This window comes from Montipora capricornis, chromosome 3 (genome assembly GCF_036669925.1).
Source record: "Montipora capricornis isolate CH-2021 chromosome 3, ASM3666992v2, whole genome shotgun sequence".
Lineage (NCBI taxonomy): Eukaryota > Metazoa > Cnidaria > Anthozoa > Scleractinia > Acroporidae > Montipora > Montipora capricornis.
The window spans coordinates 72,206,107-72,218,606 of NC_090885.1; the positions used below are offsets into that span (position 1 = coordinate 72,206,107).

The 12,500-nt window shown below is 39.5% G+C and overlaps 2 protein-coding genes across 2 annotated transcripts in view; both read right to left on the minus strand.

Annotated features, from left to right (window-relative positions):
- Positions 1-3,804, minus strand: part of LOC138043967 (uncharacterized) — a 6,380-nt gene extending 2,576 nt beyond the window's left edge. Inside the window, exon 1 of the mRNA XM_068890502.1 lies at positions 3,554-3,804. Within this exon, the coding sequence (XP_068746603.1) occupies positions 3,554-3,665 (112 nt within the window). The 5' untranslated portion in view covers positions 3,666-3,804. The remainder of the gene's footprint in view (positions 1-3,553) is intronic.
- A 4,388-nt stretch (positions 3,805-8,192) lies between these two features.
- Positions 8,193-12,500, minus strand: part of LOC138043938 (2-hydroxypropyl-CoM lyase-like) — an 11,552-nt gene continuing 7,244 nt past the window's right edge. Inside the window, 1 exon segment of the mRNA XM_068890468.1 lies at positions 8,193-10,075. Within this exon segment, the coding sequence (XP_068746569.1) occupies positions 9,875-10,075 (201 nt within the window). The 3' untranslated portion in view covers positions 8,193-9,874.

Below are 12,500 nucleotides of genomic sequence, written 5' to 3' on the forward strand. Positions count from 1 at the left end.
GACGACCCGAGTAGTATTTTCTGTCGTAGATTTTGACCGCAATGAAGACTGGTCAGCGACCCTTAAGTTTAGGAAGGTTTTAACAATGGAGTCCACAAGATGCTTGGGATACTTCAGTTTAGAGAACACACACTTCAGTAGTTCGCACTCCTCAGTGAAGTAAGACCATGATCGCATATTTAATTTAGTTTCCCTTGACAATGGCGCCAAGATGTCGCCGAAACGTCGGACTCTTTTATCGTTAGTTTTTGCCTGTATATATTTGTGAGTTGGTGAGGTTTTCTCCCTTATAAAAAATTGTACATTTTCTCGAGAATTAGTATGCACATGTGTAGGATTAGTATAGTATCTTTAAGCCACTGGCCAGTTTCGGGAAAAATGATACTCTATTTTAGACCCAAACGCTTGCATTTATATACCCTATCCTTGAGTAAACTGCCTTCACAGCGGCATGTACCTATATAACGCATATATGGCAGTATCCCCTCCCCTTTCCCCGGGGTAATATGTTGAGGGGAATATGTTTCATTGTATTGCCATTGTTACTTTAAAACTTTTGTTTCAGCCCGCTCTCCCCTGTCACAATCAAAGCCGGCCCCAGCTTTACAGGCAGTTGACAAAAGTGGGGATTTATGTAAAATAATCCCCTGACAGAACAAAGAAACCCTTGCCAACTGAGGAATAAGATTTAATAAAATGGACAGCACACAGATCACCCATAAACAATTTCTCTTTTCATAGACCAAACTCCATTTACGGTGAAGATGGACTTGAAATGGTCTAACCATCTAACCACAACTGATGAGCTCACCATAACTGCTGAATACCCTTTGTTAGTATATATTAAAACAGAGCTTTAAAACAGTGGATAACATTGACCGCTCGCTCTGGTTCGCTACTCAAACTACAGGGAGTTGCGCCCGAAAATATTGTAATCGTTGCAGGAATAAATGAATTAAAATCATCTTTTTGTGCTAGTATTATCTCACTGTTTTAGTACATACTGAAACAACTATTCGCTTCATTGTTGTTGGCTAGTGGTGCTTCATGGCTCAGTAAATAGGGACTTTCAGATCTGCCGCGCCGTCGTCAGCGAGAACGCCCCAAACAAGAATATCATTGGTTAAAACTGAGAGAAAAATGATGGCGCGGCACGCATTTTAGCGCGTATCTTTATGTACTCTGCACATCAACGACGTGAAATCACCAAGTTTGAGATTTTAACGACAACGTAAGCGTATAAATACAAACTTTCCATTCTATATTTTTACTCTGCAACCACTCGCACTAATTTATTTTTAGAATACTTCACTCACATCGTAGGAAGTGAACGAGGTGGAATAATCGCGAAAGACATACAACAGTGCAAATTATATTATTTTGAATTGACGTTCTCGTCGACGTCGCCGTCGTTGATCTTTAAGATCTACAACGGCGACGTGGTTTTTGTTGCTGCCGCAGTGAGCCTGAAGCGAACGAACGAGGCAGCTCTCTGATCGGGTGAAGAACACATTTTTCTTCGAAACGTAAGGAGGAATGGAGGAATTAAGATGAGCAGTATGATATTGTTACACAAGAGACCTTTAGCAACAAATTTTTCGGGGAATACCGCGAACCGCGAACCTCAGGAAATCACTTGATCTTGTCCTTGCCGTCACGTTTGCAGTCTGCGGTTCGAGTTTCAACTTCAAGACACCGTTCTTGCGGTAAGTGATTTACGGCAGCGTTTTATAGCCAGAGATCAATCAGACCTCCCGTTTTACCATATCAGTCATGTTGTTTCATCTGTTTGCTATCTACAGAGGTTTTGCACGGCAGCCATGTTGCATGGCAGGAACAATAGACTCTTTTTCCCATGGGAAAAAATGTTCTTTCTAATGCAAAAGATTTTCATTGTTCCTGCCATGCAACATGGCTGCCGTGCAAAACCTCTATTGGGAACAATTTTGAAGATCAAAAGTACGTTTTGAGAGGATTTGAGCTGTTTGATTTAGAGCAGTTGTAGCAACGGAAAATTCAAGATGGCGGCGCCGATGTGCATAACAGGAACGGCTTGCTAAAGTTCAAAATCGAGCTAACCTCTAACGACAAACGACTAACCCCGGGGGGGGGGGGGGAACTCCCATATGAAACAGACGGGGATGCTCGTCGGAAATTTTGAATTTAACCCCTAAAGGAGACCAATCTAGGCGTGGCTTAAGCAAATTTTGACCCCTAAAAGAGACCGTTTAAAAACACAAAAATACGACACGCGATGAGTTTTAATGATAAAAAGGCATAATCATCGAATGCTTTTATCTAAAAAGAAAATTTAAAAGCAAATTTGACTTATGTTTCTCTTCGCGTAATTCTGTGTTACTTCGCGGAACCCTAAACGAGACCTTGGTGGCATAAAATATTGGCGCTTTGCCCGGAACACCCTAAGCGAGACCAAAATCCAAAATTTACAGCCCTAACCGAGACGACGAGCATCCCCGTCTGTTTCATATGGGTGTCCCCCCCCCCCCCCCGGGCGACTAACCGCAAACTGCAAACATATCCCGGAAACCCCGGTGCTAAAGGTCTCTACTGATTTCATTTCGTAACTATAGATAGTTTCACTGTCACGCACCAAAAAAAAAATAAATGAAAAAGGCCAAGAGCTTGGCAGCATTTCTACCATTTAGGTAAACTAGTTTTTACCAAAAACTGTGGGTCTGCGTTAGCAGGGTGTGAAACATGAAGATTTGGTTTCATCAATCGAGTGGATAAAGGTACAATAACAACTGCGATAACCCTTCGTCAGAAAAGAAGACTGAGTTATGAAGTGTGGACGTTAAGCTATCATCGTTGACGACAAAAGTGAGCCTTGTTGCATGTTAGAGCGTTCCCAGTAATCAACCTTTTAGGCTTAAATGATGAAAAGCGGCAAATTTTAAATCGGCTCGGGTTAACCTTGGCAGACATCGGATAAACAGTGGTCCGCCAAATCCAACTAATATCAGGGCTCAGTCAAAATAATGGAATTTTTAGTTGCTTTGCAAAAAGATGGTCAGCCACAAAGCAACCGACGCGCAAAAACTTTACAGATTTTCTCAAACTCTACCAAACTTCTCTTACTTCCGAGCAGGCCGATCCTTTGTCAGGAAACCAAACAAAAAATTGGGTTTGGAAGTTCGTGACGATTTTAATTTTATGTAGCCAAGGGCGACCTGGCCCTAATCCTCTTTTGTTGTTGCAAACGAATGAATTTTTAAATACCGCATATATGTGCGAAACAGCAGGAAAAAAGAAAACGTCTTTTTCTGTTGCGTGTTCTACAGTGTACAAGCGTTTTACAAACAAAAAGGACCTAACTGAAAGATATCTTAATTATAAGAACCTTCGTCAGAGTGATGTGGAAAAATAATTAGTTTCGCACGCACTAACTGAACACCGTTGAAACGAAGGGTATAGTATTCAAGAGCTTTCTTTTGAGAAAGAAACACAAAAAGAAAGGAAAGGTCTGTTGGGTAATTGACCTTACTCCCAACCCCAAACAACCATTCAGTGACCATTTAACTATCGAACTTACCAAAGTCTGCCCAGCAAAACCGTTTCTGCGGATGTCCTCCTAAGTTGAAACCCTGAGGAGTTGGAAACAGTGGCATTGCTACAAGCAAGCCCAATAAATTCAGAATATTCATCTTTTGTTAACACTTCGATACTGTTCGTCGTTCAGTGAAGAGAGATGTGCTACATTGAAGCAAACGAGTGCCCGCAATATATATAGGCCACCTTTTGCGTGGGCGTGACTCAATTCTATGTATTTCCTGTTAGTGTCACGCCTGACGGAAGTTGTTGTCGAAGGTTGAAAACAGAAAATCGAGCGGCCTTTTCTAGAAGAAAGCCGGGAGATGTTTATAAAGAGAGGCAAAAAAAGGGGACTGCCAGTGAGGCCGCTTTTAATACAGCATAATAATGATAACAGCTTATATATTGGCAAACCAATAAATGTTGGTTCTTTGATACGAGGGGGAAGCCAGAGTACTCTTAAAAAAACCTCTCGGAGCAGAATCAACAGATTAATCCACATAGGGCATCTAATCTGGGAATCGATTCAGGGCCGAAGTGGTGGAAGGCACTGTGTAGGTGCAACCATGCTTCTCGCAACAACTGAAAACGTGAGTAAAGACTGATATGAATGCGGTCACCGCGGACAACTCACAGTCCCTGTTCAATCTCCGACCGGTGAAGTGTTTACAGAGTCCAGGATCGGATCAATAAAATGAGCTCTGTGGAAAGGAATAAGCCAAGAGCTGTGGATAGTAATCCTTCAGGTATCACGACGTTGGATCAATGATCAAAATATACAAAATCTGATACAAGAACCGATACAAAGTGGTGCATTTGTGTGAAATATATCACACCAATTTAAAACATCGCTACGTTGTAACTTCTGTTCCTTTATGCGCTTCGTAAAGAAAAAATCGCACTCACCCAGCTTCAAGACTCGACAGATTTCAAAATAAGTGATTTTTAAGTTTTAAATGTTTTTGTTGTTGTTCTTTCAGGGAAACACGAAGACAGGGCAGTGTTCCACACAAAAGCGAAGCGAATTACGCAACATCCGGTCTAATTTTATATATTTTGAAGTCGTTATCGGACGAAGATTTTTAATGAGATTATTACTATTGCCAATCAAGGATTTCCTGTTTTGACCTGACATTGGCTGTGTGGATCATTGCTCAAATATTACATATCATGTCCGTGATTGCGAAACCATGCAGTCAATGGGTAATAATAGAAGTTTTTTACAATACAATACAATACAATAAAACTTTATTTCACTACGCTAGCCACACACGACAAAAGCTGGTTTTTGGGGCGTAGGTAAACACTTAACAATAAAGTATATATGTATTTAAAATAGAAAGTATATTACATGGAATCAGTGAGATCCAGTAGAAGGCATGGAAGGCGAAATCCGAAAGCGATTGTGCGGTCTTTGCCTCATAGGAAAGATTGTTCCAGAGCATTACACCCGGCACTATACTTGAAGCTGCGCTTCAAAAAATTTTGCCTTGGAATTGCTAGATCAGTCTAGATATTCATAAGATTGTAATATATGTTAGTATCATTGAGTTTTACAAAGGAGTTACTCAGTTGGGAGGGAGGGGGGGGGGGGGGGGCAGATAGATCATTGAGGATTTTATACATAAGGGTAGCTTTTGCATGGAAGCGCTTGGTTTCAAGGGTATAAGTTATTCAACACATCTGTAGACCTAACATCATATAAAGAGCCTGTAATAACCCTTCCCGCACGATTTTGAATTTTTTGTAATTTATCTTTCAGTTGCTTACCACATGTATCCCACAGGGGTGAGCAGTAATCAAAATAAGGTTGAGTGAGGGATCTGTATAAAGTTACGAGAGCTTACGAGGGTGCAGAGGGGGGCAAAAGGCTTAAAAGTTCTCATTGAGAAGTGAGTGCTGCTGTTAGTAGCATGTTTGAATGTAAATATGACAATGGGAACTTCGAGAATAATGCAACTTATTTTATTTCCAACATGAAAAACAGCGATATACAGTGATGTGGAACGATCTGATCCCTTATTTGTCTTTATAATAGGGTTTAATTGCAAACATATACATTTGTATATCATACGATTTCAGTAACTCGTTTATTGAAATGAAAGCCTGAATATTGGTATTGGGTACCATGTGTAAATACATGAAATCTCCATGACATAAGATGTCATTGCTGTCATTGATATTTGTTTGTCTCCATGAATCGACCGAATCCGATCGATTGAAAAGCAACACTGAACACTGTCGGCGTCTAGAATGCTAACTGAAGGCTTCATGACCTTGAAGAATGCTTCCTCGAATAAAAGTAACCATGACAGATCGGCAAAGGCGATCAAAGAAACGAAAAAACACAATTCACCTGGAGGAAAAAGAGCTTAGTGATCGCACCAACCTTCAGTATATCCAGAGATTAAATCATCATTCTTTGCAGGCTCGCTGCCAACAAGAAGTGTTGAAGTGTTTGTGCAATATTTTACAGAAGTGTTTTCCGGAATTTAGAAATAGCTTTTGGCGAATTAATTAAGGAAAATATCTGAAAGTCATATATTGCAACTGCGGTTATTAATCGGTTTTCAGCTCTAAGCGAAAGATCATCGCAAATAATAATTTTAATTATTTAAAAATACGTTAAGAGTTTTTGTTAGTCTTTGTTTTTTTCCTAAAAAAATCAGGAAACTGCTTTCTTCAAGCCGAAGTGGCGACGGATGTTAGCCTTTCTTTGCGTCGGAGTACTCTCTTTGAGTTTTCTTCGCTCAATCAAGTCTTCCTTGTCTTCATACAGCGTCATCACTTATGCGTTTCATTCCAATGTAAGAAACTATCAAACACTGACTTTTGTGCCATCTACGGCACCCAAGAATGTTCGAAGTGAATACATGTGCGATACTTGACGACTGATTTGGTTGCGTAGAATCAAAATAGACTGCTATGACACCAAATGAAACGGGTATCTAAAACACCTTGGTAAACACACATTTGTAAAAGGGAATTTACTCTTAAAGTACAAAAATTGAGTAACAAGAAAAAGTGGGCCCGGGAAAGCAAAAAGTGGTAGGAGTTGATATTGATAGGTGATTATAATGATAAAATCGAGGATAGTGACAAGTCACTGTCATCGTGATGTTTTATTTTCTATACTGCATGGCGGATTTGCAAGATCAAGGGAAAATAAAGGGGGAAGCTTACACCTTTACTTTCTCTCGGCGAGATCAATTAGATCATATTTTTTACGACAATTGCCTGTATCGCAATCTGATTAGCTAGTTTGCCGTTGTCAATTTACAAATAGATTCCATGTTGCCGTGCGTCTGTTCGGTAATAAATCACAGATGACGTCAAAATGTGGCACGAACAAAAAGTGGCGCACAAAGTGATAGCGGCGTGTGTCAATGATGTTCTTACCACAATTTTTAGTGTCTGAGGTTAAATGCTCAGCTTAGGGACCGACTATTTAACTCTTGAGGGGGAAGGGGGGGGGGGGGGGTGATTTCTGGTCAGCAAGTTATTTTTTTCCAGCAACCTTGGTGGGTAGAATATTTTTTTCCCTCCTAAATGCTCTGCATTATATTTTTTGTCTCTCCTCATTTCCCTGCAGCATTTTTTTTCCTCAAAAAAGTGTCGTGTTTACATTTACAGAGTGTGTTAACATTTCCATTGTGGTTATCGCAGTAATAGTTCTAATATGGAGCTGCAAAGCCTTGTTTGTTGTAAGCTTTACAAAATCATTCTTGTATAGCAACATGTTTTCGGAATGTCATTCTTTAGAATCATTTAATATTACCTAATAACAATATTCTCATGTTATAAAGTGATGCTCCACAGGTAGATTTGAAAATGTTTAGCTTCTTAATTTAAAAAAAATAGCTAATAAAACTTGATTCTTCAAATAGAAAAATTTACCACCATTACTGCTTGTGATAAGCTAACGAGTTTGGATACAGTGCGAGCCAGCAAGCCAGAAATCCCTGGTCCCAATAACCGCAAGCTACCTAGGGAACTGTAGGCTAACTGCAGTGCTAACTAGGCTAGCCAATGTGTAATTTTGGCTAACCGTAATGGCTTGCATGACTCCTATGACTTGGAGCCATGTGAACCGAGCAAGCAACAAATCCCTTGTCCCATTATAAGAGCAAACCGCAAGCTGCCTAAGCTAACTGTAGGCCAACCGGTGTGACTTTCAGGCTAACCAGGGTCTTATTTAGGCCAATCAATGTGTTATTTTAATAGGCTAACCAGAGTGGCTCGCTGGCTAGCAGATTATCCGGAATTGTTGCAGTTTTGCTGGGATTTTGTAAAGCCTTCCAGGAATGATGAAATAGCTTTGCAACATTTTTTTTTTCTTGCTTGCAGCGGTGCAACAAGCGCTTGCAGGAAATGTTTTTCAAAATCACCCACCTCCCCCACCCCCCCCCCCTCAGGAGTTAAATGGTCGGCCCCTCAAAGGGGTTTAGTTTGTAAAGAAGCTGTATTGCGGTGTCATTGGGGAAGTGAATAAAGAAAAGGGTTTATCAACTGATTTGATATGGTAAATTGACCACTGTAAAGAAATTTGAAAGCTGACGTTTCGAGTCTTTTTCCTTTGTCAGAGCTAAACCCTTTTCTGTCTTTCACAAGCAGCCGGAGTACTTTTCATAACGGAAAAACAGTGATATTCTTTAATCATTCCTTTGGCAATATAACTTGACTAATACAAGATTCATAAACATACAGTAACTACATTACCATCAAACGTAACAATGGTATTATTTCTACCGTTACAATATTAATAATCTACAATTTATCTTGAAAGGAAATTACTCATTTTGCAGAATGGCCTGTTTACAAGCCGAATGGTCACTATTTGAGCATAGTGGTTTTTGATCTCAGATCAGTTATTTTTCCTAAAAGCATGTTGGGGTACAAAGGTAACATTTTACCATCAGGTTGATCTCTATCAAAGAGAGGAATGTTGGAGCTGCCATTGGTTGTTGGGCATTTTATGTGCATGGAATGGATGTGTTGACAACTTTCCGGCTGATTTCTGCATAATTTCATTATTTTTCGGTCGCAATATTAGTACATGTGCTCCGTACCATCATGGATCATCAAATATGCCCTTAAGGAAGCTGCCTACTAATTCAAAGATATTTTTGCCCCGGTTTATAATTATGCAGGAAATGTAGATCTTAACAAGTGTTGTTGAAATCCAAAAAGGAAATTAGGGGTAACCACGCATTTTTCAAAGATAATTCATGAATAATATTTGTAAACAGCTTTAAAGTACAAAGCAATGTATGACGTTCATTTTCAAATTGCAGCTTAATTATCTCTCAAAAATGCGTGGTTACCCCTAATTTTCTTTTTGGATACCAAGAGTACTTACTAAGATATACTTTCTCCAGATAGTTTTAAATCGCGCAAAAATATCGCTGTATTAACAAGCGTCACCGATAGGAAACCCCAGTATCTCAAGATGCGCAGAAGGTATGCGTAATAACAATAGTAGGCACCGTCCTTAACATGACGTCTCAATCTATTCTCTCATGTTCCTCATAAATATCAAACAAAATATACTGAATTGTTTGCTTCTCGTGAATCCATTTTGATGCGAACCTGTAAGTTAAAAGGGTCACACATGACTAGTCCCACTTTGTGTCATCTGTGGTGTTTAAAAAGATGCATTGTAAAATGGAAACAATTGAAATTTGTAATCATTAAGGTAATTTTACTTCACAAACAGTTTAAATTTTCTACTTAATTTACTACTTCACTGAGCTTGAATGCGGGTTTTTCAAAAAGCTGAGATGAAGTCGTTGCATTAAATGGTTCAACATTGTACATCCTTTGTTGATGAACAAATGTTGGACCATGTGTCGCAGGCCTTAGAATAAATTTGCTCAGACTTAGTCGTCGAAAAATTGATCACCAACAATAGCTCTTCCAACCGGACGATAAAAAACTAAATCTTACCTGTTTACATCACATATTCGTCAGGTTGATTTAGCAACAGAACGGGCACCGCAGTTGACGACGGGAGAGTGCGCGGAATAGTCTGGATTCTACGCTAATCTGACCAAATATGGACATTTTTCTGCGCGCCGTCGTCAACTGATGTTCCCGTTCTGTTGCTAAATCAACTTGCTTTCCACGCCCCAGGAGTCCCTTACCCCAAAACAAGAATAAAACATAACATAATCTGCTATAGCTAGAACACTTTGAACTGAAGAAAGCTTGATAGTTTTTGTCCTGAAAAAGGGTGTAATTTCTGTAAAGCTGTACATAAATACAGTCCTTTTCGTACGTTACCCTCACGCACCTTACACGGTATCCAACCCTGTGATAAAAGTTACGGTAAAGATTTTGCAGCCTGAACCATATTGCAGAGTTTCTTCTTAGCAATTTCTCTGGGAAGAAATCCTAAGCCGCAATCAGGAGCTACGATCAAACGGTCCGGGGGCACAACAGTTAAAACTTCTTGAAGACGATTGCGAATCTCTTCTACGCTCTCCACTCGACTGCATGCAATCTTTACAGAGCCAAGTACAATCTGAAGAAATGATCAGAAGGATTCGAGATATGTTGCCATTAATGTTTCCCAACAACTTAACTTTGCTGTTAATTTTTACGATTAGTGCAGCCTAATAAAGAGACACCGTTAGTGGCGAAATCGAAACGCTGAAAAGTGTTTTAAGGTGGAAAATATGCATATACTACCACAGTTTTATAGAGGAAAACCTTTTGAAATTTGAAGATCCCATGGCCTTCAAGAGATAGACTGATATCCATTAAGAGCTTGTGTTGAATTTAATCTCACCCGGCCGAGTTGTGACATGGTTCGTACAAAATTTTGGGGAAGAATATCAAGGACTTTTCCAAGACTTATCAAGGACCAAATCCATTTATTTAAAGGGAACCTCCGCTAAAACAAGAATATAACTTTAAAATACTGAACATAATGCTTACGGTCAAAATTGTTCGGACTTTTTCTAATGAAAGCGTTTTTATCCGAAATTTATACAAGTACAAGGAAGGGTTACGTTTTCGCAAACTTCGGCCGTGTAGCACTTACATATCAACAGATGGGAGACCGGGGCGAGTATGAACCTGTGAAGTCATGAGAGTGTGAGTTCCCTTCAAAATCTTCCAAATTTCTTATTTTATCATATGGAATTGCTTTCGTTGACCAAAAGAAAAAGTAGAAAGAGCAGCAGTGATTCTCCTGATTTCATGCGAAGAAAAGAGGAAAAGGAATTAGAAGAGGAAGCGATTAACGCCGAGAACAGAGTCGTCGTTTTAACAGCACTGAGCATGGCCAAAGATTTTGCTTCCCCGATGAAATCCTAGCGAAGTTATCGAAACTTGATGCAATAACTTCGCAAATTCACTTTCTTCAACAGTCATTCGACAAAACAAATGTAAGTGCTTTGCAGATAGAAGTGGCAGTGGCCCAAATTAAAGCGGATTTAAAAAACTCAACAAGCGAGATAAATATATTAAAGGACAGCGTGGCTACCTTAAACAAAGACGTTGCAGAGGTACAAGCAAAAGTAAAAGGTCTGGAGGAAAAAACCGAGGATGAACTGAAAAACTTCGATTACAAATATTAGACTACGAAGTGTACCAAAGACGCGAAAACTTACGGTTCTACGGAATCCACGAGAAGATACTACTGAGATCCTGTATAATTTTTTTTAAAAGGCTGCGTTCGATTGACCGTATTTCGGAATAGGAATACATGGAATAGAAGTTAGAAATCCTTCGTTCTTACGGAGATTCACAATAAAATTGTCAAACAACTGCTAAAATAAACATAACTTTATTATTCTTGTTGCTTCAAAACGCCAGACATACCGTTTTAAGTCATCGGCACTCCAAGTATTCTTATTCCGGAATAAGGTCAATCGAACGCGCCCTAAATTGGGAATGAGAAACGCCCGTGATATAGAGTTTCAACGAGTGCATAGAGTTGGGAAACGGAAACAAGGTTAAGAACCCAGAGCAATAATTGCACGTTTTCTTAGATATCAAGATCGTAAAAATGTGTTTTCGCCCATCGTTCGTCTACTGCGGGGAAACAAGGTTTAGGAATTGGTGTTGACCTGCCAAGGCTAGTGGTTAAAATTCGCTAGTGGCTCATCCCGAAAACGTTGGAAGCGAGAGGGCAAGGGAAACGAGCGGCTTTTGGAAGATCGGAACCATACAAGCTATTCATAGACGGAGTTCAATATCCGTGATATCCTTTGGCTAATCTTCATATGTCCTTTGTCGCTACCTAGTATTAGCAATTTCCGAGACTAAATTATTGCTTTAAGTTTTAAATTTGATCTTTCTTTTTTATTAGCTGTAGGGGCTCGCCTTTTTTTGTTTATTCTTTGGTTGTTGACATTATTGTGGACGCTTAATGTCTTTCTACCGACTTGGAATAAGACATGCCAGTTACATCGCCGTCTTACTTTTGTTTTTAAACATGTTTTGGGGTATTGTTCTGTAACTCTATTTTCTATGTTGTATGTTTCGCAATTGCTTTATGTATTCTACATTCGGAATAACCGGAGCAGTTGAATTGGTAAGTTTCCTCGAGCTCTACTGAGCAGTTCAAGCACTTAATTAAGAAACACATCCATTCTCGCGGCAGATCGACACATGCGAAGATAACAAACAAAATGGCGGGAAATTATTTCAGCCGCATAACCCGCCACAGGGTCGATTAAATGATGGGTTTATGCTTTGTATAGTAACATCCTGTATTACGCAATCGGGAAAATTATGAGTGGTGTTTCGCAAATATTGTGTTGTGTTTTTATGACATCGTGTTGTGTTTCGATAATACTGTGTTGTGTTTCGATGATATTGTGTTGTGCTTCGATAATACTGTCTTGTGTTTCGATAATAGTTTTTTGTTTATACTGTGTTGTGTTTGGAAAAGTGTTCGCTGTGTTTGCAGATATGGGCCACCGTATAAAACAGACCAC